Here is a 25187-nt window from a genome sequence, read left to right on the forward strand (position 1 = left end):
CCCCCTTTGTGTTCTTCTAGGTCATTTTTCTACCCCACAAAAGAGGGTAAAGCAAAGAAACCTGAGAAAGAGACAACCAACAGCAGCAGAGAGACGGAGCCCCCTCCAAAGTATGTATAGGGACCAGGATGTGGGCTCTTCCCTCAGTGATCATGGTTCTCTGGGTTGCAAGTGTTATAAATCTCATTCAAAATATCTCCGACTCCAAAAGGAAAATTTTTTACTCATGTAGCTGGAAGTCATAAGGCAGGTCCAATTTCATGCACAGCTGGATCCAGGCCCTCAGAGTTGTCTTTAGGGCTCTGTTTCTACATGTCTTGGCTTCATTCTAGACTAGGCTTTTCTACAAGGTCATGGTCTTAGGGAAGTCCTTGCCTGGGTCACCCGACCACCCTTGGGCCAGTCAGCTTGGTAGAGCATGTACTTGAGCCAGATTTAGTTCCTGTCCCTCATTTGGGACCCTGGGTAGGTTTACTTCCTGTGCCCCAATTTCTTCACTGTGAAAGAATATCTAATCTACACCAGGCTGTTGGATTCCGTGAGTGAACAGATGTGCATTTTGTAGAACGATGCTTCATTCATAAAAGGTACTCAATAAGTGGCCAGTATCAAGTAATGAATTTTTTCCAACATCTTGGATTTTCAGATCTGGCCCTTCAATGTACACATTGCTGTAGTTATAGTCACACTTGGTTTATTTAATTTGAAAAACCAAATTATACTTGCGCCTTTAGTTAGCATCGTGACAGAGGTTTTTTCTGCTCAGGAGCACAGGTGCACCTTAATTCTTTCACCCTCTACTTGTGCCCCATTTTGTTGATGGTCTATAGACTGTTAAGCATGCCCCTACTGCTGGGTGTTTTGGTTGTTTCCAATTGGTTGTAACAAGTCTGTGCTACAGGGAGGAGTCTGTACAGGGAGGAGATAGCCACATGTGGAGTTATACATGGCAATTATAAAAACATCAACTCAGAGAAGTAGAAAAAGCAAAAATTTAAACATCTTCCAGTGTTCACTTCCCAGTTTGAGGTAATACATCTGACACAGTTATTGGCATGTAGTAGGCATTAAGTAAATACTCCTTGGGTGAATAAGCATCCCCTGTACTAACAGGAACTGTCTGCTCACTTGAATAGCTGGCACGATGCCTGTTGTAATAGATTGGCGGCAATACAAATGCCTTTAGTAGGTTTTAAAATATCAAAGTAGGGCTATTGTGTATGCATACTGCTTGCATATTATTGGCAAACACTAATTTTTCTTTACATTTCCACATTCACCTTTCAGAAAATAACTATTGAGTATCTAGTGTGTTCTAGACCCTGTGAGTTCAGTGGTGAACAAGATGGATGACCATCCCTCTCATGGGCTCACAGCTGATTTTATTTTTTCCCTCATTAAAAAAGCCATAGAGAGGTCTCTTGGCATTGCATATGAATCTATAGCATTCTTTGACACAGTGTTCCATAAAGTGAGTGTCCACAATGGTAAGCAGGGACTTGGCGGTATAAATGCTGGGCTCTCTGTTCAGTCTGTGAGCTCTGTGTGCAGAAGCTTGGAGGCAAAGGCCATGTTCTTAGTGCCTGCATGACCTCTGTCAGCATACATGGCCCCTGCATTGTGGTGGACCGTGTCTGTCACCTTCACAGATTTGGAGCATGTCAGGGAGGTTGGGCTGCTTTAACACTAACCAGAGTCACTATGAGTTACTTAAAGTACATGTTACCCTTCTCTTGTAGGAGACCCTGAGCTGTGGGCAGTGTAGAGCAGGTGGGTGGCCCAGTATCCCAGGCTGTCCTGAGGGCTCAGGCCGCTACCCTCATCTGCATTGTCAGTGAGTGGGCAGGTCAGTTCCGGGGTGTAGCAGAGTAGGGAGCTGGCAGTAAGGAGCAAGTTGTTTGCCTCTGCTGTGCCACCTGTATTCTGATGGTCAGAACTTGTCACTTTCCCATACCTAGCTGCAGGGGTAGCTGGGGAGAGTCCTTGGTTGGGTGGCCATGAGCCTTGCAGAAACTCAGTGGCTTGTGTTGAATAAGAGAGACCATCTTCCAGGGGATGTTGAAAGCCAGCCCTGCCCTTGCCTCTCAGTATGGCCCGTCACAGGGCAGGTGTCATGACATATGACTAAACTGGTCAGGGTCACTCCAAGTGAATTTGGGGACACAGACACTGAAAGTACCTTTTCTTTGGGTTCATTGACCAGTCCTCAGCTGCAGCTCCCACAGGGGGAGGCAAGCAAGCAAGAAAGAGCATGCCTCAAACCCAGGTTTTATTGGGGAGAAGCCATTCAAATGAGGCAAAAGGTCAGGTTTCAGGGGGTTGAGTCTAGCTTTGTGAGGTCTTGCTGTCAGCAGGTTGACTGGCATCTTGGACGGCCACACCCATCTCTCATGCTGTGTGATGATCAAAGGCAGAGTGAGCAACACCTACGTGCACAGCCCAGGCAGAGCAGCAGCATCAGTCCTGTCCGCTTTGTGCGCTCAAAATGCTCACAGCTCACACACAGCTTGTGGCTGGCTCATCACAGGCGGGCACTAAGGGGCCTCTGGAGTCCTGGGACAGAGGGGTGAGTGGATGATAGGGAGTGTGTGCCAAGGAGGCACCTAGAAAGTGTCCCCTGAGAGCTTGGAAGGCAGAAAGGAGAAGTACAGTGAGGCAGCTAGAGCTTTGGGGGTAGTGCTGCCACACTGTCTAAGGCCCACATGGCCCTGTTTTCCAGAGTGGCACTGAAGGAGCGGAATGGAGTGCTGCCTGAGAGTGACTCACCAGTGAAGAGGCCAGGGAGGAAGGTGGCCCGGGTCCTGAGCAGTGAGGGAGAGGAGGAGGATGAAGCCCTCACCCCACCTTGTGGCCAGGTAGGTTCCCCATCAGCCTGTCCATTTGCACCAGAACCCTAATTCCCATTTGCTTGTGGACCTGGGATGTTCCCTTAGAGCAGGGCAGGTGCTCTGGTTATGCCCTGGAACACAGAGCGGTGGGCATCAGCACGGCAGGCCACCAAATGCAGTCCTTTGGCTCGTGACCAGCCAGCGGGAAGGAGGCTGGAGATGTGGATTCAGTTTGGGCCATCTGTGCAAAGCTGAACGGCAAATTCTACTGCTTAAATAGCATTGTTAATGGGTTTTTGGTGGGGAGAATCTGGCACCAAATGGAGAGATGGCCCAGGTGGGACAGGTGCCTGGACTGAGGCCAGGACTGTGGGCCAGGAAGGAGGGTAGGCACAGCCCCAGCTGCTCTCAGATGTTAGGAACTGAGATCACCAGGTGGTCCCTCCTGCCTCCCCTCATCTAGAACTTTTTTTTTTTCCTTCCCAGAAGCCTGTGCAAGACTCCCCCCAAGGCTCTCCTCCCAGTCCTGCCCTGTCTTCTGGGAATAGCCCCTCCGTCTCCAACACCTCCCTTGCAGACACCTCCCCGTCGGGGATCCCAAAGCGTCTCACAGGTAAGGACATCTGGGCCCCTGCCTTTTCAGTTGCTATCTCCCTGCTGGGGTTTCTGTGCCAGGCAGCCATCCTTCTTTTAGCACGCCCTGATCTCAGCACTGTGGTAAAAGCACGGCCTCACCGTTCACTGGCTGCGTGACCTTGAGCAGTGATTTACCTTCACAGAGCCTTAGTCACTTGATCTAAAGGTGATGGCACAAGAGTCCAGGGGTTAGAGGTTAGTAGTATAAAGTGCTGGGACCCGGCCCTGCCCACAGGAGCCCTCAGTGGACGTTGGTCATGTGCAGTGATGAAAGCTGCAGAGCTCAGGGAGACTTCTAGAAGACGTGCCCAGAAGGGCAAAGAGGAGTCAGCTGGGAAAGGAGGAGGGAAGAGCATGCATTGGCAGGTCCTTGGGGCTACTGGGGTCGGGTGCCTGCACTGGGAGCGCAGGATTGAGGGCTTGGCGTAGAAGGTGGAGGAGGTCTGCACAGCCATCCTGAGGAAGGGCGCCTTTGTCCTGAGGGGAGGGGAAGGAAAGGGGAGGTGCACACCTGACGCAGGAAGCTTGAGCCTGCTGTGCCTGTGGCCTGCTGTGCACTGGAGTGAGGGCAGGGTGACCAAAGGGCTGAAGTGTAATGTTGAGCCATTTTGATTAGATTAACGTTTGGAAGCCAGTCAAGTATCCCTAATCCAAAATTCAAATTCTGTGAAATCAGAAACATTTGAGCATCAAATCAGTTCAACTGGTAAAGTTTATGCAAATAGTAAAAGAGGAAAACTCAAATCTGAGGCGCCTCAAGTCCCAAGCATTTTGGATAAGGGATGATCAGCCATTCTAGGATCAGTTAGTGAAGACTTTGCAGTGTTTTAGCAACAACTTGGATGTGTGGATCTACTGTTGCCACTATAAATTTATGAAATCTAAAATCAGATAAATATTTCTGCTAAGTTTTGTGTCCAAGTTGTGATGTGCAATCAAGGCATCCAGTTTTGAAAACTTAGCTTAAAAAAAGAATGTTGATAGTCTATTATTGCACATGTTGGGATTGTATTTTGGATGTATTGAGTTTAGTAAAATAAGTGGTGAAACTAACTTTACCTGTTTGTTTGTTTGTTTTTTAATGGCTGCTCTGAAGTTTAAGGTCACATATGTGTTCATTGACCAGATGGTCAATGAACCTGGATAGTGCTGTAGTAAAGGGCATGCTGGGAGCTTAGAATTTAGCCGGCCCAGAGGAGGCGACAGCTGAGCTGAGTCTTAGCGGATGGGATAGGGCTGGCCGAGGAAAGACAGGTGGAGAATGTTACAGACAGGAATCTGCACGTGGGAAGGCCTGGTGGGTTTGGAACACCACAGGTTTATCCGTAAGAGAAAGCAGAGTGTGTGGTGCGGAGGAGTGAGGTCAGGAGGAAAGACTCGGGAGGGTGAGTGGACATCAGGAGACCCTATCCTGGGAAAATGGAGAGTGGGATCTGGCAGGGTCCTGAGCAGGGAGGAGCAGCACTGGCATGGCTGATGAAGGTCCTTCTGTATGAAGGAGACCCTGGGGGCCGGGAGTCCAGGGAGGAGCTGATGCAGTGGTCTAGATGGGCCCTGAACTTGAAGACACCTGTGGCTGCCTTTGAGTGAGTGCTTCACCGCGAGTTGTATGTGTTTGGGGTCCCACAGAAGCAGCCTCTATAGCACTGAGGCGATGTTCAAGTGCAAGGTGTTTTTTGGGGAGGGGCCATCCACAGGGATGACTGGGAAGGTCAGCAGCCACTGGACCTGTGTTACTAGGTTGGTTACTGCGGTAGACAACTGGAGCTTAATTCTGTGTGACACCCGGGAACAGCATATATGTGGGCTTCAGAGTTACCCCCAGGTTCAAGGGAGCTGAGTGGTCATGTACCAGTTCCCATCAGTCACTGGGGCAAGGCCACACCCATGGCCTGTGGATTCCCTGCCACTTCTGGACTTCTGAGGTTCCAAAAAGCCATTTGGAACATATGGAGAGAGTAAAACCACAGGGATGGCAGGTGGGGTGCTGAGAGTACCTGTTGGAGTCAGGTACCAAGCCAAGCATGTCATCTGAGTCTGTTTACTTGTTGGGATCATTTCCAAGTGCTAGAGAGGGAAGCACAGAGAGTCCAAGGGACCTGTTCAAGGACTGGAAGGGTGAGGCCTGCACTAGGGCAGTGGCTGTGGGCAAGTGCAGAAGGGAAGGGGTCCAGACCCTTCCCAGGGCCCTGTCAGTGGGATGTGATCCCTCAAAGGTAGAGACAGGCCAGCAAGTTCAGCCACACTGAGCCCTCTGCCTTCCCAGCTCGGAAGCAGCTCCCGAAACGGTCAATGCAAGATGTCCTGGAAGAGCAGAGTGAAGAAATGGGAAGAGAAGCCAAGAGGAGGAAGGCAGAGGAAGGTGAGGTCCCAGGAGGTGAGAGCACTGTGTGGGTATGTCTGCTCACAAGCATGGTGGGGTCTGGAGGGCAGGGAGGACTGCAGGAAGTCACTGATTTGGTGCCTGTATCCAGGAATCCAAGCATGTCAGTCGGAATTTCACACAGCACAAGAACTTTGCTCTAAGAATCATTTGGAATACTGTTTGGTCCTGTTAACTCAGTACTAATTCATTCATAGTTTCCATTGTTGTCTAGTGTTCTAATATTAATTTTATGGAAAATATTTCTTTTTCCTTGAACATTTTACCATAAAGTAGAGGTTCCCAAACTTTCTTGGTTCACAGTGCCCTTAGTTTCTCAGTAATTTTAAGATATTGCCCCTCGGGCAGTCCCTTAGGAGTTCCATTATTCAGTGGTTGTCTGAACAACTACTAAAAAATAAACACGTTGAAAGAAAACACTGTATTTTCTTTTTAACTGCAGTCATTACTAATAGGAGGTACCCTGGCTACTATACAGCATCTCAGACTGGAGTATAGTATAAAACTGTCCTCATTTCCTATCCCATGTTGGTCTCTGCACAGTATTTGATTTTGTTGTTGTTGTTGTTGTGACTGGGAATTGAACTCAAGACTCGAGCCACATCCCCAGCCTTTTTATTTTGAGGTAAGGTCTCACTAAGTTGTAGAGGCTGACCTTGAATTTGTGTTCCTCTTGCCTAAGACTCCTGAGTTCCTTGGATTGTAAGTGTGCACCACCACACCTGGCTAGTTTGATTTTTATAATAGCACAGCAAAGACCCAAATGTGCAGAGATGCATTTTCATTGAGAGGAATATGATCTCACACAGTTGACCCTTCATATCTGAGAAGGTTGGTTCCTGGACCCCCCTTGGGTACCAAAATCTGCAAATGTACAAGCCTCTTACATAAAATGGTGTGGCCTTTGCATAGGACCTACATACCAGATACAATGTAAATGCTGTATAAATAATTGTTACACTGCTTTTTAGGAAATGACAGTAAGAAAAATGTCTGTACATGTTGAGCACAGACACAGTACTTTTTAAATTTTTTAATTGTTTTTAGTAGTTATACTTGACAGTAGAGTGCATTTATGGGTGTGTGTGTATGTGTGTGTGTGTATATATATATATATATATATATATATATATATATATATATACACACATACATGAATTTATGTTCATATATATTTTGTTGTTGAACATACAAGTGTGTATGTATATGTATGTATATATATAAAGTAATACTGTCTCTTTTGTTCTACTGTCCTTCCTATCCCCAGGTCCCCTCCCCTCCCTTTACTTCGCTCCCCTTTACCTAATCTAAGATAACACTATTCTTCTATAGTGATCCCTTTGTTGTGAATTAGCATCCACATATTAGAGAAAACAATCAGCCTTTGGTTTTTTGGGATTGGCTTATTTCTCTTAGCATGATATTCTTCAACTCCATCCATTTACCAGCAAATGCCATAATTTCATTCTTCTTTAAGGCTGAGTAATATTTCACTGTATATATATATATATATATATATATATATATATATATCACATTTTCTTTATCCGTTCATCTATTGCAGGATACCTAGTTTAGTTCCATAGTTTAGCTATTGTGAATTGAGCTGCTGTAAACATTGACATGGCTGCATCACTATAGTGTGCTGATTTTAAGTCCTTTGGGTACAAACCGAGGAATGGGATAGCTGGGTCAAATGGTAGTTCCATTTTGAGTTTTCTGAGGAATCTCCATACTGCTTTCCATAGTGGTTGTACCAATTTGCAGTCCCACCAGCAATGTATGCGTGTACCTTTTTCCTCACATCCTCACCAACTTTTATTGTTGCCTGTATTCTTGATGATTGCCATTCTGGAGTGAGATGAAATCTTAATATAGCTTTTATTTGCATTTCTCTAATTGCTAGAGATGTTGAGGGTTTTTTTTTTTTTTTTTTTTTTGTACGAAATTGAACTCACAGGCGCTTGACCACTTAGCCATATCCCCAACCCTAGTTTGTATTTTATTTAGAGACAGGGTCTCACTCAGCGCCTGGCTTTTTGCTGAGGCTAGCTTTGAACTCATGGTCCTCCTACTTCAGCCTCCGGAGCTGCTGGGATTACCACTGTATGCCACCATGGTTATCTTTGAATATTTTTTTATATATTTTGTTGATCGAATATATTTCTTCTATGAAGTACATAGAATTTTTCTCAAGTATTTTTGATCTCTGGTTCATTAAATCCAGGATGCAGAACCCCTGATACATTGGACCAACTAATGATACTGAAAACTGAAAGAGGCCAAGCTAGTGGTTCCTAGAGCATCTAGCAGATGTCGCTGGGTTTCCTCTGTTAATGGGAACTGTCTGCTGCTCCTCAGGGAGTTCCCTCCACATAGAAGCAGCATTGAAGACCTGTTTGTTGACCACTGGGGACCTGGAGTAGGCTCCACCAGTTGCAGCCTTCGCCACAGCCAGGGTTTCATTTCTTTATTGTGCTCAGATTCTCCAATAATTTGGAGATCTGAATTTGGTGGAAATTGGATTTTCTATCGGCATTTTCTAGTCAGTAATAAATTTTATTGTAAATTAGGCAGTTTTGGCCATTGTAGGTGTCCGGGGATGGGAGGTCAGTAACCTTTCTGTTAAGGCATATTTTTCCCAGTTTACAGTTTTTATGTTATCTTAGAGGTATGCCTTTTTTGTCAGTTTTCAAAAATTTTATTTTTTGTGTATCACAAGCTATCATATGCATTTTGAACCCTTTTAAATTCTATTTTGAGGTAATTCTCAAGGAATAGTTTATGAGAAAATATTTGCATTTGTTTTTCAACTGCAAAGGTGAACATTGAGATTGGATTTCCTCACAAGTCCCTGCAGCTCATGGTTGACCAGGAGCAGGCCCTGACAACTCCCCACACTTTGCAGACCCAGTCATCCCTTGGTGTCCTGGGTACTGGTTACAGGAAACCCGCAGACACAAAATCCAGGGTGCTCGAGTCCCTTACGTAAAATGGCACAGTATTACGCCTGACCTGCACCCTTCTTATCATACAGTGTAAATCATCTCAAGATTGTTCATATGCCTAGCATAACGTAAACACCATGGAAACACTTGACACTGGATTCTCAGGCAACCGTGACAAGAAAAATAAGTTAGTACATGTTCAGTATAGATGCACTTTTTAAAAACTTTTTTTACAACTTCATTTTATTTATTTATATTTTTATGAGGTGCCGAGGATAGGATGTCTTACATGTTCTAGGCAAGAGCTGTATCACTGAGCTACAACCCCAGGCCCTAGTATAAATGCACTTTTTGAAAATATTTTTATTAGTTGAATTCACAGGTGCAGAACCCACAGACGTGGAGGGCGGCTGCACTTGATTGGTACAAGAACGAACAGTGGAACAGTGTGTCTTGAGTGGAGCACCTGGGGCATCAGAGTTGAGTTTTGCTATCTGACTTTTCTATGTGTCATCCATCAGAAGCAGACACCCCAAGAGAAAGTCCCACAGAGGCTGAAGTGGTAAAGACAAAGGAAGAAGCTGAAGGCGAGCACCCCAGCACACCCCCTGACCCTCCAAAGCCCCTTAGTGAGTTCTTCATCCTCTTCCCCCAGGCCCATTGCTCTGATTTTGGGGTTGGAGTCTGAGGGTTGGTTAATTTACTCAAGGTGTGGATTCTTCAGTTTGTTGTGTATATGCAAGATCTGGGAGAACCAGATGCATTATTATGATCATTGGGCTTTTTTTTTTTTTTAATCTTTAGTTTTCCCCAGACCTGTGGGAAAAGAGGAAAGAGCCATCACCAGTATTTACAGCTTTTAGGGGTCATAGGTGCCAATTAAATGGATTCATTGAGCAATGATTTATTCAGTGGGCCATATAAGCTGGGTCCAGAAGTTGGGCTCACCCCACAGGCTATGGGATAGCTCTTGTAGCCAGTGTCCCTGAGCCCCACATTAGAGACAGCACTGTAGGGACAGTTTTAGAGATGCCACACCAAATAGGATTTCCTGCAACTCCAGGAGAAGGGAGAATCTTTTCTTCCAATACTGTTGTGATTTCTTTTTGTTGCCATCCTGGGCCTCTGATTTCAGGCTAACTGCTTTGATTGTAGTGGTCAGCACTGAGGAGTAACACCAGGCCCCAGAGGCTCGGAGCCTGGGTTGTGGAAGGGAAAGTGGAAGAATTCGCTACATTTCCCCACCAGGCAGAATGACCTGGGGGTCAAAGGGCAACGGAAGTGGAAACAGGTGGATACAGTGGGTATAGTCTTCTGCCCTCTTTTTCTTAGAAGCAGAGACTCCAGCAAAGACAGAAGGCACTGCGGCACCTGAGGCACCCAAGGCAGTCAGCCGGCAGGAACCACAGGAAGAGGACCAGAGCAAGCCTCCTCCCAGAGCCCCCAGGACGCTCAGCAGTTTCTTCAGTGAGTGTCTCTTCCCCTCTTGTCCCTGGACTGTGCAGGCAGGAGGTGGGTGTGTCTGTCTGTCCCTCTGAGGGTCCTGTCTGTTTAGAAAGTCTGACTCGTCTCTTGGCTTATCACCATTGCTCTGAGTGATTGCTACCCTGAGTAACTACCCCAAATGTCAGAGTGATGCTGGGTGCAGGAAAGATGGGAGGTGGGGGCCATCAGGAGAAAAAACCTATTGTTCCTGCCTTCATTCCTAGCCCCCCGGAAGCCGGCGGTCAAAATAGAAGTGAAAGAAGAGGAGCCGAGTGCTCCGGGAAAGGACGAGGCCAAGGGGTGAGTCGGCGTTCGGTCTCACCAACCTCTCCTGGGCACGTTCCCTCTTCTCCATTCCATGGCCCATGCTTGGCTCCGCTTCCTCCTCTTGCAGGGCTTGGCAGTTGTTTTTTTTCTCTGGGGATCCTTAGGTAATAGATGTCTTGGGCTTTGCTGGCCACATGTGGCCCCCTTTGCAAAGCCATTCTTAGCTCACAGGCTCAAAAAAGAGTTGAGGGTGGAGTGGGCCCACCCTGCCCAGCCTCTTCTCTGACCTCCAGCCTCCAGTTTGCCATCCTCAGTTTGACCCCCACAGGGCCTGGGAGCATCTTTGTGGTACCTGTAATTGACCCTGCCTCACATGGCTTCCTGGTATCCCCAGGAAAAAAAGATCTAATCCCTTGGCCACTGACCCCCATCTCTGTCTCTTGCTTTCCCCTCTGTTCCAGTTGCGCTGGACTTGGTGTATTTGGAGGGTGCCTTTGTAGCAGCAGGCAGGTTTCCTCTGCAATCTTGGTGGCCTGTGAATGGAGTTAGACCATAGAGACCCATCCCTCCCTGTCCTGGACCCCTTAATGCCTTCATTAGGACAATGAAGGGTTAAGCAATAACGTCATTATAATTGTTAATTCTTGGAAAAGAAGACACCTAGGCCCATCTGTGATACCTCATAGATAGGAGGCTTCATGGAAGATTTGTAGAATGATCAGTTGGAGGGTGGACAGATAAATACCCCATCAAGTACCAAGATCAGACCCCATCCTTGCCTGCTCAGAACCCCTCTGTGGTTCCGCAGCACCCAGCATAAGCACTGGGTTCCTTCTGGCCCTTGAAGATTCCCTGGGCCACATTCCCGGCTCCAGACAGGGCCAGGCTTCTCCTTGCTCCCCCAGCACCGCATTCCCGCCAACTCCCCCTGCTTCTGAACGGGCAGGCCCCTGCCTAGAGCACTGCCCCAGCCCCACTCTGCCCAGCAGGGTGCCCTCGGGCTCCTCCTCTCTCACGTGCTCAGGGAAGCCAGATGCTTCCCTCCTCCTTCTGTCAGAGCCAGCGCCAGTGTGCGTCCCCAGCACTAAGGATATGTGTGCTCTTTCCCCTGGCTAGTGCTGCTCTGCCCTTGCGGTCCAGTCACTTTCAGGAGTGCATCTCAGCACATTGAATACTGGACATCAAACTTCCAGCAAGCCTTTGGGGGACGTTCGAGACCCAGATAATAACAAAATAAAAATAGCAAGTGAGCAAAGTGTGTCCCATGGCGATAAGTCTGTGAAGAAGGGTAGGGAAGGACCAGGGGAAGCAGCTGGGAGGAGTGGCCACAAGGGTCAGTGGAGAGGTCCAAAGGGTCCTGCTGGGGAATGTGAAATTTGTGTAAAAGACCTGAAGGAGATGAGGGAGTGAGCCAAGGGGAAGAAGGTTCCAGGCAGAGCGAACGCAGGTGCAGAGGTCCTGAGGTGACAGTTGTGGATGTCTATGGGCAGTGAGGAGCCCTGTGCCTGGAGGAGAGTAGGCAGAAGGGGCAGTAGCAGGAGATGGAAATAGGAGGCAAAAGAGTGCAGGGTTACTGCCCTTGGGGCCCAGCCTGCCCGCCACCTAGTTGGCTCTTAGGAAACACTCGTTGGAGGATTGGCGTGTCTGGCTCAGAGGTCCATCCAGTTCAGTCTCCTTTTTGCCCCCACAGACCTCTGGATCCGACTAGCTACAATCCTGCCAAGAACAACTACCACCCCATTGAGGACGCCTGCTGGAAACCAGGCCAGAAGTGAGGCTTCGCCTTCTTAGACTGTGGGGTCTCCAACCAGGGCCTCGTGGAGGACTGACCATTCTCCCTCCTGTCCTGGGGCACAGTCGGCAGTGTGGAAGGGGACAGTGGGCAGTGAGCAGAACAGCTTCATGCCCCTGTGTTGGCGAGTGAGGGGGCGGTGCTGAAGCACCTGGGGCCATCCCAGCGGCTCTCACCTCTCTTCCTTCCAGGGTCCCTTATCTGGCTGTGGCCCGCACATTCGAGAAGATTGAGGAGGTTTCTGCTCGGTAATTATCAGGCCTGGGTGGGGCAGTGGCCAGTGGACAGCTCATCAGCTGTCCCCTGTATGACAGTGGACACTGCCTCCTGCTGTCCACTTCTCTGCCCTCTCTTCTCTCCCTCACATGTGTGACATGGGTGAACAGGCCTGTCACAGGGCGCCTCCAGGTCCTCTTGAGGCCCAGCCTCTGGAGACACATGGTAGCATTTCTGCCTCATTCTATTGTCAGAGCAAGATATAGGACCAGCTCAGAGTTGTGAGGTTGGGAAACATGCTCCACCTTGGGACAGAAACGGCTGAAACTGGCCATTTTCAGTGGACTTAAGTTACCAAAAGTGACTTCATTCTTGCTTCCATGCCTCATGGTTAGTGGAAGGAAGTTGGGTCTCAGTTATATAGTGAGGGCATTTCTCTCTCAGAGCTCCCAGGCCTGGGGACACCCTAGTGCCAGCTCTAGTGCCCTCTGTGCAAGGGAGGCTTTTACTCTGGGTGTGCTTGCCGCCCTCATTATCACTGTCACCGTCAGCCAAGTTGCTCCTCCAGCAGCTACTTGGGATGGTGCTGGTGGCTCCAGCTCACACAGCGGCTTCTCTCAGCTTTTTCTGTTCTTTCTGATACATCCCCGAACCCTCCCACGCTTTCCTTGACCTTGAAGAGGCAAGTGTGACTCTGTCCCCTCCTCCAGGCTCCGGATGGTGGAGACGCTGAGCAACTTGCTACGCTCTGTAGTGGCCCTGTCACCTCCAGACCTCCTACCTGTCCTCTATCTCAGTCTCAACCGCCTTGGGCCACCCCAGCAGGGCCTGGAGCTTGGCATTGGTGACAGCGTCCTCCTTAAAGCAGTAGCCCAGGCCACAGGTGAGGGGGTTGTGGAGGGACCAACAGGAGAGGAGCTCAGAGGGAGACGTGGGAAGGGCAGAAAGACATGAGGGCTGATGGGAGTTGAAGGTGAAGCCGGGAAGGGAGGACCTTGAGAGGGCCCGGTCCCCATATCACCTTTGAAGGGTGGGGTTGTAGGTGGCCTCATCTCTGCATTCAATGCAGACTAGGAAGGCTGTGCCACAGGGTCTCTGGGACCGGGTTGTTGGTCATCTGTCATGATGATTGGCGTCTCCATCCTTCTAGCCTCCTCTTACCTCTAGGGGTGTCCTTGGGGCCCAACTCTGGACAATAAGACTAAGGGATGTCCAACATACAAATTGGTGACATCAAAAGACATTGACAAAAAGCAAAAGGCTCATGTTTGCTGCCATGAGACATAGTGCCAACCAGAAATGGGGTCCCTTGGCCTCTGCCCTGGGGTCTCCTCCTGCCATCTGCACACAGGCTGCCCACTCAGCCGTCCCTGACTAGGCCTGGTGCACCCAGCTGCTGGCCTTTGCTGTGAGCAGGTCTCTGGCTTCTTACCCTGATGTGACGGAGACAGAAGTTTCAAGAGCTTTCCCCACCAGTGGGTGGGACATTACCATGGGGGTGTCCAGGAACTTGCCCAGCATGTGGAGCCAGAGGACTCAGCACTTCCTGCCTTCTCTCCAAGGTCGGCAGCTGGAGACTGTGCGGGCCGAGGTGGCCGAGAAGGGCGACGTGGGGCTTGTTGCTGAGAGCAGCCGCAGCACCCAGAGGCTCATGCTGCCACCACCACCCCTTACCACCTCCGGGGTCTTCGCCAAGTTCCGTGACATCGCCCGCCTGGCCGGCAGTGCTGTGAGTGGGGCAGGCGGCTCACCCTGTGCAGGACATCCGGGCACCTCAGGCCAAGCGAGTGGCTGGAAGGCTCCTGCTGCTGGAGTCTAGGGCTGAGGACACACTGCTGGGTGGAGAGGGAGGACAGCCAGAGGCTGTGGAATGGGGAGGACAGGGATTCCCCCGTGACCACCAGGCACTCTCATCTTTCCCCACCTGCTCCAGTCCATGGCCAAGAAGATGGACATCATCAAAGGCCTCTTTGTGGCCTGCCGCCACTCGGAAGCCCGGTTCATCGCCAGGTGAGTGGGTAGGGCCGAGGGGGCTGTGCACCTAGCAGGTGAAGGTGGGAGGCCTGGCGGCTTGTGGCCTTCTTTAGGTGGGAAAAGCTGGAACAAGAGCCAGACCCTGAGGGCATAGAGAGCAGCCCAGGTTTCCTCTCACAGACTGCCCCCTTCCCTCCGTGGTACTGCTGGAAAAGTACCTTGGGTTCTTGGCCAGGTCTGGCCTGATGGGGCCGTGAGCACAGAGCCATGAGTTTGCTGTGAGGAGCAAAATCATGCCAAGTGTTCTCCCAGGGCAACCCTGGTTTCCTTGCTCCCATGGACAGGGGATGTAGGTATGGGGGTTAAACCAGCTTCCAGCCAAGGAGGCAGAAATAGGCACGCTAGATTGGGAGGGAACCAGCCATTGCACACCCTGCTGGCCTCTTTCCAGGTCCCTGAGTGGACGATTGCGCCTTGGACTCGCAGAGCAGTCAGTGCTGGCCGCCCTTGCCCAGGCTGTGAGCCTCACACCCCCAGGCCAAGGTGAGCTCCATTGGCTCTTCTTCCTGCCCATTGCTGGTGTTAGTGGTGTTCCTTCTCCTCAGAAGCCCGTGCCCCACCCGACCCTCACAGCCCCCACAGATCCAGCCCCTTCTCGCCTTAGAAGAGTGCCCAGGCGCCTGCACCTGCATTCCTCACCTAGCAGTAAACCACTGTCTGTTTTCCTGCTGGCTCTTTTCCTAGAATATCCCCCTGCTGTGGTGGATGCTGGGAAGGGCAGGACAGCAGAGGCCAGGAAGACGTGGCTGGAGGAGCAATGCCTAATTCTGAAGCAGACGTTTTGGTGAGATCCAGGGGCCTTGGGTGCAGCAGGAGTCCCAGAGAACAAGAAGTGGTGATGGGGGGGTGGATAAAGTGGTGATGAAGATCAGGAAGGTGGCAAATGTGAAGGGTGGTGACCAGGGAGACTGAGATGCTGACCTGGAGTGAGGACAGCAGGTGTCAGGAGGCCTGAGTTCTGGCCACGCTTCACAGAAAAGGTCCTGAAAGACCTGGGAGAGGCTGGAGACAGAGCTGTATTGAGAGGTTGTGATTGTCACAGAACATGGTGGTGAGGCCCCAGAGCGAGCCATGTGGAAGGGCCTCAGCCAGCAGCTGGCCTAGGGCTAGTGACAGCAAAACAGTGATTGTGTCAGGCAGGAAGGCTGTAAACAGTTCCACACATGCTCCCAGGACACACACTCTTGGCCATGGCCCTGGGGCTGGGTGTATGGCTGTGACCAAACCCCTGATCTCTCCTTGTCAGGCACTGGCTCCACCAACTTGTGAGCTCAGGCCCTGACCATTGAAGTCAGGGTCTTTGCAGGTGGCGCCTGGTCCAGAGAAGCTGGGTTTAACTTGATTGGTCTCCCTGTGCAGCTGTGTAGAGAATTGCCAGCTTCATGGAGGGGGGTGGGGGGTGACAAAGGGAGATGGTGACTTTAGTGACTGAGGGAGGACACGGTGGCAGGGAAGCTGGGACATGGTCATAAAGATGGGCAGAAGTGTTCTTGATCTCAGGTCTGAGCAGGGCTGAGGCCCTCCCTGCAGCATATGTAGCCACACAGCACAGTTTTCAAGTTGTGCAGGTTCTAGAAAGATTTCTCCATACTGTTCTCACCCTACCCCAGTGAGGTGCCTGACCTGGACCGAATTGTCCCTGTGCTGCTGGAACATGGCCTGGAGCATCTCCCGGAGCACTGCAGGCTGAGCCCAGGTACCACCCACGGGCCCTGGAGGCTGGCTGCAGCCCACCCTTTGCAGGGCAGGTGCAAGGGGCCCTGCCAGGTGTCTACTGAAGACCTAGAGTCCCCTTTGTCCCCACCAGGTCTCAGTTCTGCTCCCTGGTCCTGAGACTCCCTTCTTGCCTCCCCTTCTGGATAGCCAGTGTGTGGTAAAGCTACTAAGGTAGCCCAGAAGACAAGACAGTGGGTTGTCCACATAGAATCTGTCCCACACATGAGTGTCTAGAACAAGGCAGGTGGCCAGGGAGGGTACCTGGCTGTGCTCCTGAGGTCATCCAGATCCCTCTGCCATCCTGAGATTGGTGCTCTGACAGGTGTGAGTTATGACGTCTCTGTGCCAGATGGAGGGGAGGCAGCTACATTGCTTTTAAGGCTGTGGCCAGACATTGGGCACGTGCTGTGTTTGCTTTCTAGTCACCTTTCCCAATTGCCAGGGAGACTGACAGGTACCATCTCAAGTGGGGGCCCTTCAGAAATGTGGAGGCTTTGTTTCTTCTGCAGCACTCAGGGGAAAACAGTCCAGGGCATTTGGCCACCTCCCCCCCCCCCACTCTGATTCAGGAACTCCCCGCCCTTCCTTTACCCCAGACTTCCCTAACACGCTCTCCCCCCCCCAGGGGTTCCCCTGAAACCCATGTTGGCGCATCCCACTCGGGGCGTCAGCGAGGTCCTGAAACGCTTTGAGGAGGCAGCCTTCACCTGCGAGTACAAGTATGACGGGCAGAGGGCACAGGTAGGGGTGGGCACAGCCCTGGCTCTGAAAGGAAGCACCTGGCCTGAGCACAGAGCCAGCCCCTCGTGAGCTGCCTGTGCCTTGCTTGCCTTTGGGCTCTGGTTTCCCCTCCGCAGTGGATGTGGTAACCCCCAGCACACACTAGCTTGTCGGAGGGTAGTCCGTACAAGTCCTGACCTGCGATAGGGGGAGGTCCATGATACCTGCTCCGCCTGGGGATGCTATGTATGAGGCCATTCTGGAGGTTCCTGTGTGACCCTTAGTGCTCTGATATGTGCGTGTCCTGTGACCCACAGGTGCCATTGGTCCTGGCTTTCAGTGTGGGTGTGTCATGCCTCTCCTGTCCTGGTGGGGTCTGGGTCCATTTCTGTGTTCACCACATGAGGATGTGGGGCATGCGAGGCAGGTGATGTCTATGGAACTCTGAGGCTGTTATGAGTGGGAAATTCCATAGAACACAGTGTGACAGGTAGATCTTACAAGTAACATTGAGAAAACAAGAATAACTTACAGAGGGGTCGTGATTTTAAATACATAACTACTACCTGAGCCAACACTTGTGAGATGGCTTGTGTGTAGCCCTGCATGGGGTGGTGACTTAAAATAAATAACCAACAGTAGAAACCAGGGGCCAGGCGCTGTGGCACATGCCTGTAATCCCAGTGGCTCAGGAGGCTGAGGCAGGAGGATCACAAGTTCAAAGCCAGGCTCGGCAATTGAGCAAGGATGTAGTCCCTAAATAGAATATAACAAGGGCTGGGATGTGGCTCAGTAGTTAAGCACCCTGGATTCAATCCCTAGTACCAAATTAAAAAACAGAACAGAAACCAGGGGACAGGCATAATGATCTTCAGACCAGTGTGTGCACTCGCAGCCAGGGAGATGTGCCTGCAGCAGCAGGGTAGGACTGGGGGGTGGTGACATGGGCAGGAGGTGCCAAGGAGACGATTCGCTCAAGTCTCCATCTTGGTTCCTCAGAGCTGCTGAACCTCTGCTGGGGACGTGGGATGTGAGGAGAAGAGAGGGGCTGCGTGGGCTGAGGTTTCTCTTCTCACCCCTTGATGGCAGATTCACCTTCTGGAAGGTGGGGAGGTGAAGATTTTCAGCAGGAATCAAGAAGATAACACAGGAAAGTACCCCGACATCATCAGCCGAATCCCCAAGGTGGGCACCTACCTGTTCTCTGCAGGGCTGCAGGGGTGATGCAGAGCCCTGGGCCCATGCAGGCCAGCAGGACCTGGGGGTCTCTCCCCAATAACTGTTACACTTCCAGACAGACAGAAGGGGTTCAGCCTCTGCTGCTCCCCTGAGAAGGTTGTCACTCCATGGGACTCTTCCCCCACCACTGGCCATCACTGGGTGCCATGACTACCCTAATGCAGCAGAGTATTGGGAACAGGAGCTCTGCAGCCTGTCTCTCCAGCAGGATGGCGGGGAGGCTTGGGAGGAGTGGGCAGCGAGCCAGCCTGGAGCCTGCCTGGAGCTCAGCCTGGAGTCTCAGATTGTGAGCCCAGAGATGTGGCAGTGCTGGGCCTGGAAGCAGGGGGTCCTCTGTACCCAGAGGACGTCTGAAGCCTGTCTCAGCAGCCCCCCCATTGAGGAGCACCTCCCCTCGCCTGCCCCTGATCAGAGAGGAAGTTGTTTCTTCAGTGAGCAGAAAGCACGGTTGGGGATGCTCCCTGTTACAGGCAGCGAAGGCAGTGGCACCTCCACGTACCCAGTGGAGTCTCAGTGCTGAGCACCGGGCGATGTTTCCTGGCGCATGTCAACACGAACACACCCATGTGACCAGGATCACAGTCAGTGTAGAAAACATGGCCGCATCTCATCAGCCAAAGAGTTTCCTCGAGGCTTGATGTCTGGGCCTGCCCCTCTGCCAGAGGCAGCCCCTGTGGTGCTTCTGTCTCCCAGGCTGGCTTTGCCTCTGGAGCTTCCCAACAATGGCATTGTGCAGTCCATGGCCATCTGTATCTGGCCTCTGGCTCACTCAGCAGGGGTTACTTGGGACCTGCTCTGCACCAGGCCCTTGCTGAGCCCAGGTGTAGCATGGATAGCCCTGGCCCAAGCTTCTGTCCTCACAGGCAGGCGGGCAGACCTTTGTCAGGGTCTATGCTTTGGCTCTGTGATTCCATAGGGAGATCAAAGCTCTGAAGAAAAGATCCAGCATGCTGTGAGCTGGTGTAAGAAACAGACGTCACACAGTCCCAGCGTGCAGATGAAAGGCACCCCCTGGAGTTGTTACCAAGGGAGAAGAAGGCTTCCCAGGAATGCCATGGGCAGGACAGGAGAAGGGTGGGGGCAGGCATCCCAGAAGGACCAGCCTGTGCAGAGAGCATGGTGGGACAGGCACAGCCCATTTGAGAACTGGAGAGGCTGATGTTCTGGCCCATGGACCAGGTGTGCTGGGGAGAACCAGGGATGACGGAGGAGACTCCCCACAGCAGGGTTGAATGATGATCCGATTCAGGGTTTGCCACAATCCCTTGCCTGTTGCAAGGATAGTAGATTGATGGGGTGCACGAGGGGACCCCCAGGACAGGGTAGAGAAGTAGGAAGAGGTGGCTTAGATTTCAGGGGAAGTCACAGATTCCTAGGGATTGAGTGATAGAGAGGAAATGGGAGATGACAGGCTCCTGGGCATCCAGTTTGCGGGACTCCATAGTCTTAGAGAAGTTAATTCTGCTCAGTGGGAAGTCAGAAGGGGCCAGTGTTCACGTCTCAGGTTGGCAGCAGTTGGTGGAGTGCTGTGGAAGGAAAGGCCATTTGTTTCCCTGTGTCTGTTTCTTGAATTCATCTCCTGTGTCTCACAAGTCCTGAATCTTCCTTCACTTCTCAGATTAAACTCCCATCAGTCACGTCCTTCATCCTGGACACGGAAGCTGTGGCTTGGGACCGAGAAAAGAAGCAAATTCAGCCATTCCAAGTGCTCACCACTCGCAAACGCAAGGTAGCATCAGCCTGCCGTGGCCCCTCCTCACACTGTCACTGTCCTGAGGGGGCTGAATGCAGTCCTGTTAGCCTTTGGTAAAGTGACTGCCGTAGTTCTAGCCATCATGTTCTACCCCAGCATCCCAGTTAGGAAGAGGGGAAAGACCCTTTTTCTGTACCTTACTTGTTTTAGAATGAAAGTAGATCTGTCCTGGAAGTCCCCCAGGCTTTCCCTTTACCACAGAATGGTCAGAATTGTCTTATGTCACCACCATTAGCTGCAGAGGAGACTGGGAGAACAAACGTGAAGGGAAATGAGGCTGCTGGGGTTTGCTAAGAGCCATCTTGACTCAGGACCTGCCTTCTCAGGTGCAGCTGCAGCAGGGGGAAGGGGAGAGTGTAGGTGACTGGTGTGTCCTGGCCAGTGGGAAGGGACGCAGCCTGCCCGTCTCACCTCGCCCACTCATCGTCTCTGTTCTGCCCCAACCAGGAGGTAGACCCCTCCGAGATCCAGGTGCAGGTGTGTCTGTACGCCTTTGACCTCATCTACCTCAACGGAGAAGTGAGTTCCGCCTGTGGCTGGAGCAGCCAAGGGCTGGGTGGGGGTAGGCTTGGGGCTGGCAGGGTGGCTTCTATTGCTTATTCTGCACTCACTTAGCTGGGAGACCATGCTCAGGCAGTGCTTTGAATATATGATTCCAGGACCCCTGGGGTCCCCAGCCCCTTTGAGGGGGGTCTGTGAGGTCCTATGGCTCCCCATTTGTGGGGAGCAGATTTCTCTATGTTTGTCACCCAGACATTGAAGCCATCAGAGTGCCATAGGCAGATATGAAAAGCCAGATAGTAAAGAAGCTGAAAAATGTCAGGCCACACCCCTCTTCTCACTTTTTTTTTTCTTTGTTTCTTTGTTTTTTGTTTCTGTTTTTAAACAGAGGTGTGTTTTATACAATGTCCTGTTTGGGATCAGGGAATGTGGGTCAGTGGTACAGCACTTGCCTGACACATGCGAGGCCTAGACTCAATATCCAGCACTGCAGAAACAAGAAAAAGTGCCATTCTGATGAGCATATTGGATTTATTCTTTAAATGGATTACTATTATTTTAATTTCTAAAATGGTCGATATCAAGAGATATAACCCACATTAAAAAGGAAAAAAAAAAACTCTTTGAAGTGAGTTCTCAATACTTTTTTAAAGGTATAAGGGGTCCCGAGACTGAGAAGTCTGAAGACAATTGCTTTTAGGTGTCTATTAAGCCTCTAGGGGCTGAGGCAGGAAGCATTCTCACCCTGACCTGGGAGGGGAGAGTCATCCTCTGGTGGGAGTGAGGAGAAAGCTCTCTCTTCTTTCTCTTGCCTTCTCCCTCTGCCTCTCCTGAGATACTCCCACCCACATGATGCTGGGCAAGGAAAAGGCTGATCCCAGTCCTGGGAGAATTTAGAGCCTGGGGAGGACAGGCTGCTAATGCCCAGAGAGCAAGTCACCTGAGTTCATTTCAGGGCAGAAGTGAGCAGCATCCACCACTAGTCGTGGTCTCATCCAAGCCCGGAGGCTCGCAGCCACGTCTGTCCCATCCACCACCTGTGTTTGTAACTGAGGCTCTGCTGGAGCACAGCCTCACCCTTTCACGCACTTCAGTCTGCGGCTGCCTTTGCCCTACAGCAGCAGGGCTGGATGGCTGTGGCAGACACAGCCAGGAACACAGTTGCCTTTGCATTTTCAGGCTCCACGACTGTGTGTTCCAGCAATCTGGGATTGAAAATATCCGAAAGAACTGCATCTGTATCAATGTGTGCAGAGCTTTTCTTGTAATGATTCCCTAGTCCCCACAGCATGGCTTGCACTTACATTTACACTTCACTAGGTATTGTAGCTAATGGAGAGATGATTTAAGGTGTGTGTACTCGTGCTACTCCCTGCATTACAAGGGGTCCTGGAACCAGTCCCCGAGGATACCGGGGGACAACTGTATTTACTCTAGTTCTTACTGGAAAGAAGTTGCCAGATTCTGTGTTGATGTAGAAAACATGTTCTTGAGAACAGTGTTACTAACCTTATGGCCGTTGGTTTCTTCTTTGCTCTACTGGGCTGGCGTTAACAAGAGGTACATAAAGTCCATTCCAGCTCTAGCCAGGCCATGCTTCTAGCCAGGTGCTCCCAAGGTCACCAACAACTCTAAGCTGGGTCCACCCTCTTGCTGATGCCTCAGCTTATGCTTTACGTTCTGAGTCCTGCTGATGACCTGTGCATGTGGTTCCCTTTGGCCTCAAGGTCAGGGCTTATGGTGTCCCTCCCTTCTTTAGTCCCTGGTCCGTGAACCCTTGTCTCGACGCCGGCAGCTGCTACGCGAGCACTTTGTAGAGACAGAGGGCGAGTTTGTTTTTGCCACCTCCCTGGACACCAAGGACGTTGAGCAGATTGCTGAGTTCTTAGAGCAGTCAGTGAAAGGTGAGGAAGCCACTCTTCCCTCCTGCATGGTCCCCAGCCTGCGCCAGCCTTGGTGAGTTGGGGAGTCCCACCAGCCATGCTTCCATGTCTCCCTCAGACTCCTGTGAGGGGTTGATGGTGAAGACCCTGGATGTCGATGCCACCTACGAGATCGCCAAAAGGTCACACAACTGGCTCAAGGTGATTACTGCCCCAGTATGTCCTACCGGAGCCTGAAGCTGGTCCCTGTTTCACTCAGTGATGTTTTTGTAGCTGCATGCGTGCTCCCAGGTCCCCTCCTGTCCATCCCCCCTGTCAGACGTCCCCTAGATCTCCTGGCTGACCAGCCCACCAGGAGTTGGCTGTGATCCTCTGGCCTAAGCCCCCAGAGCTGTGAGGAGGAGGCCAGAAGAGGCTCCACCTTTCCTTGAAGGCTTCCCTTTTGGGCCAGGAGCCTGGGAAGGGAGTCAGCCAGATATGGAGGGAATGAAGTGACCTCAGGGCTAGTGAGGACGGGCCTCCTCTGGGTCATCCAGAAAAGCCCTTCTGGAAGCAGCGTTTGAGTGGGGACCTGGGTGCAGGAAGGGGTTGGCCACATGGATGTTTGGGCAGGAGACTACAGGTGCAAAGGCCCTGAGGTAGGAGGTGTATGCCAGGAGCAGGGTGGAGTGGAGAGTGGCCCCAGGTCACACAGCCACTCAGGCCATCATAAGATAAAAATTGGATTTTCCTTTGAAGGTTTTGGGAAGCCAGCAGAGGTTTCATACGGGGAGTCACATGTCTGATGGCTTTTTTGTGGGGGCCAGGCGTGCTGGGGGCTGAGCAGCAGTGGGAGTGGGCAGTGGGGGCTGGAGGGGAGCAGGTGGGCAGGATGGGAGGGGGCCAAGCAGCAGGGCGGGAGCTGAACTGGCCTGGCTGCTGTGTGTTTCTGTGTGCCCCTGGTCTGTGTACCTCCTGGACTAGAAGCAGCTGTGAGCACACAGACCTTTCCTGTCTTGGGAGGTCTGCACTCTGCTACCCACGGTCCCAGGCACCTGGGGAGAGGACTTGGGGGAGAGGGCGTCAGGTGGCCTCTGTACCCCCCGTCCTCCTCCATACATCTGCTTCAAGCCTGGAGGCTCTTCCCATGTCTCCTTGGGGTGGCCACTCCTGGTGTTCTTTCCAGAAGTTCCCAGATACCCCAGGCCCTCCTCAGCCCACTGATGAACCACCAGCCTTGAGGTGCCTGGGTCCCCCTCACCTCTGGCTCCCCTCCGCAGCTGAAGAAGGACTATCTGGATGGCGTGGGCGACACCCTGGACCTCGTGGTGATCGGCGCCTACCTGGGCCGGGGGAAGCGGGCTGGCCGGTACGGGGGCTTCCTGCTGGCCGCCTATGACGAGGACAGTGAGGAGCTGCAAGCCATATGCAAGGTCCTGGGAAGGGGTGCCCACCACTGAAGCAGGAGACCAATAGATGAGACTCTGGGGGGACCTGGACCAAGAGGCTCTCACCTCTTGCATATGGGGGATGATTGTTTTCCTCATTCTGTGTTTTTCTGCTTCTCTGAGTAACTCTTGCTTCATATAGAAAAATAGACTCATCTAGAAGGCGTGCAGAGGGAGTGTAAGGAATGGAGGTCAGCCTGCCCAGGAGGGGGCTTGCTACAGGATGACAGTCTCTGGAGCAGGCACCTCTGCAGCCTGCTTAGGGACCTGGGCTCCTCCTGTCTCTCCATGGTCCTTCTTGTCATATGCTCTGGCTTCCTTGTCACAGTGTGGCTGCAGGTGTTCCATCATGGGATTCTTGTCCTAAGCCGCAATAGGAAGGCTGGGGTCAAGGAGGGGTGGCCGCCTTCTCAGTCCCGGCCAGGACTGTCAGAAACTTGTCTGCCCAAGTTTCTTGTCAGAGTCTTACTCCATGGCTCACTCCTGTCCTTAGGAAATGTGGGTTTTTTGTTTTTTGTTTTTTTTTTTTTTAAGTTTAGAAAACAGTGTTTTAGAGCTGTGTGCATTGTGACTGGCCTTTCCTGTCTTCCTGTATCCAGCGACTTTGGGTCTTTAGTCACAGAGACAGAACAGAATATCACCCAGGAAGACTCCCACTGCCGAGCACCAGAAGCAGGGCAGGGCAGGGCGTGTTTCATTTATGTTCTATGATGTTGCGATTCTTCTAAGCAATTTTTCTTTTTCTTTTTGTCTTAAGAATACGGGAGGCTGAGGCAGGAGGATCATGAGTTCAAAGCCAGCCTCAGCAACAGCGAGGCACTAAGCAACTCAGTGAGACCCTGTCTCTAAATAAAATGCAAAATAGGTTGGGGATGTGGCTCAGTGGTCGAGTGCCCCTGAGTTCAATCCCCAATACCCAATAAATAATTAACTTTATTTCAAATGCTGTCATATGAGCTTAAGTAGCATGGTGATCAGACTTGGTGCTTGCACAAGAGTCTTTAGGGTCCAGGCCCCATTTCCTGAGCCCATGCCCTATGTTTGATGATCAGACTCTTGCCAGCCTCACCTAGGAATTCATGAGCCCACAGCAGTGATCAGAATGATCTTATGATTACCACATTTTGGGGCACCAGTCTGTCACCATTTTACATTATTCCTGTAGCAGAGATACTTTAAGTAGCTGCTGTTAGGACAAGAGAGGAAGTATAGGAGCAGGAGTCTCCAGTCGAGACTTTCTGTCAGTGGCTTAAAGGTGCCTGTCTTGTCTGCTGGCTGTGACTGTTTTGGTAGTTGAAATCGTGGGCAGTATTAAGATGGAAGGTTTCAGCTGGTTTGCAGGCGGGTGGGATGTGGGTG

At 51.4% G+C, this 25187-nt stretch overlaps 1 protein-coding gene across 1 annotated transcript in view; it reads left to right on the forward strand.

Moving 5' to 3' along the window:
* Nucleotides 1-25187, forward strand: part of Lig1 (DNA ligase 1) — a 33566-nt gene that overhangs the window by 6012 nt on the left and 2367 nt on the right. The window contains exons 3-24 of the mRNA XM_026381860.1: nucleotides 21-110; nucleotides 2720-2855; nucleotides 3315-3441; nucleotides 5731-5826; nucleotides 9317-9424; nucleotides 10128-10262; nucleotides 10505-10580; nucleotides 12238-12318; nucleotides 12531-12587; nucleotides 13266-13438; nucleotides 14118-14284; nucleotides 14489-14565; nucleotides 14981-15072; nucleotides 15274-15373; nucleotides 16200-16285; nucleotides 16931-17046; nucleotides 18115-18210; nucleotides 19883-19993; nucleotides 20465-20536; nucleotides 22278-22422; nucleotides 22520-22602; nucleotides 23661-23813. Of these exons, the coding sequence (XP_026237645.1) occupies nucleotides 21-110; nucleotides 2720-2855; nucleotides 3315-3441; nucleotides 5731-5826; nucleotides 9317-9424; nucleotides 10128-10262; nucleotides 10505-10580; nucleotides 12238-12318; nucleotides 12531-12587; nucleotides 13266-13438; nucleotides 14118-14284; nucleotides 14489-14565; nucleotides 14981-15072; nucleotides 15274-15373; nucleotides 16200-16285; nucleotides 16931-17046; nucleotides 18115-18210; nucleotides 19883-19993; nucleotides 20465-20536; nucleotides 22278-22422; nucleotides 22520-22602; nucleotides 23661-23813 (2377 nt within the window). The remainder of the gene's footprint in view (nucleotides 1-20; nucleotides 111-2719; nucleotides 2856-3314; nucleotides 3442-5730; nucleotides 5827-9316; nucleotides 9425-10127; nucleotides 10263-10504; nucleotides 10581-12237; nucleotides 12319-12530; nucleotides 12588-13265; nucleotides 13439-14117; nucleotides 14285-14488; nucleotides 14566-14980; nucleotides 15073-15273; nucleotides 15374-16199; nucleotides 16286-16930; nucleotides 17047-18114; nucleotides 18211-19882; nucleotides 19994-20464; nucleotides 20537-22277; nucleotides 22423-22519; nucleotides 22603-23660; nucleotides 23814-25187) is intronic.

The sequence above is a fragment of the Urocitellus parryii genome, chromosome 15 (genome assembly GCF_045843805.1).
Source record: "Urocitellus parryii isolate mUroPar1 chromosome 15, mUroPar1.hap1, whole genome shotgun sequence".
Classification (NCBI taxonomy): Eukaryota; Metazoa; Chordata; class Mammalia; order Rodentia; family Sciuridae; genus Urocitellus; species Urocitellus parryii.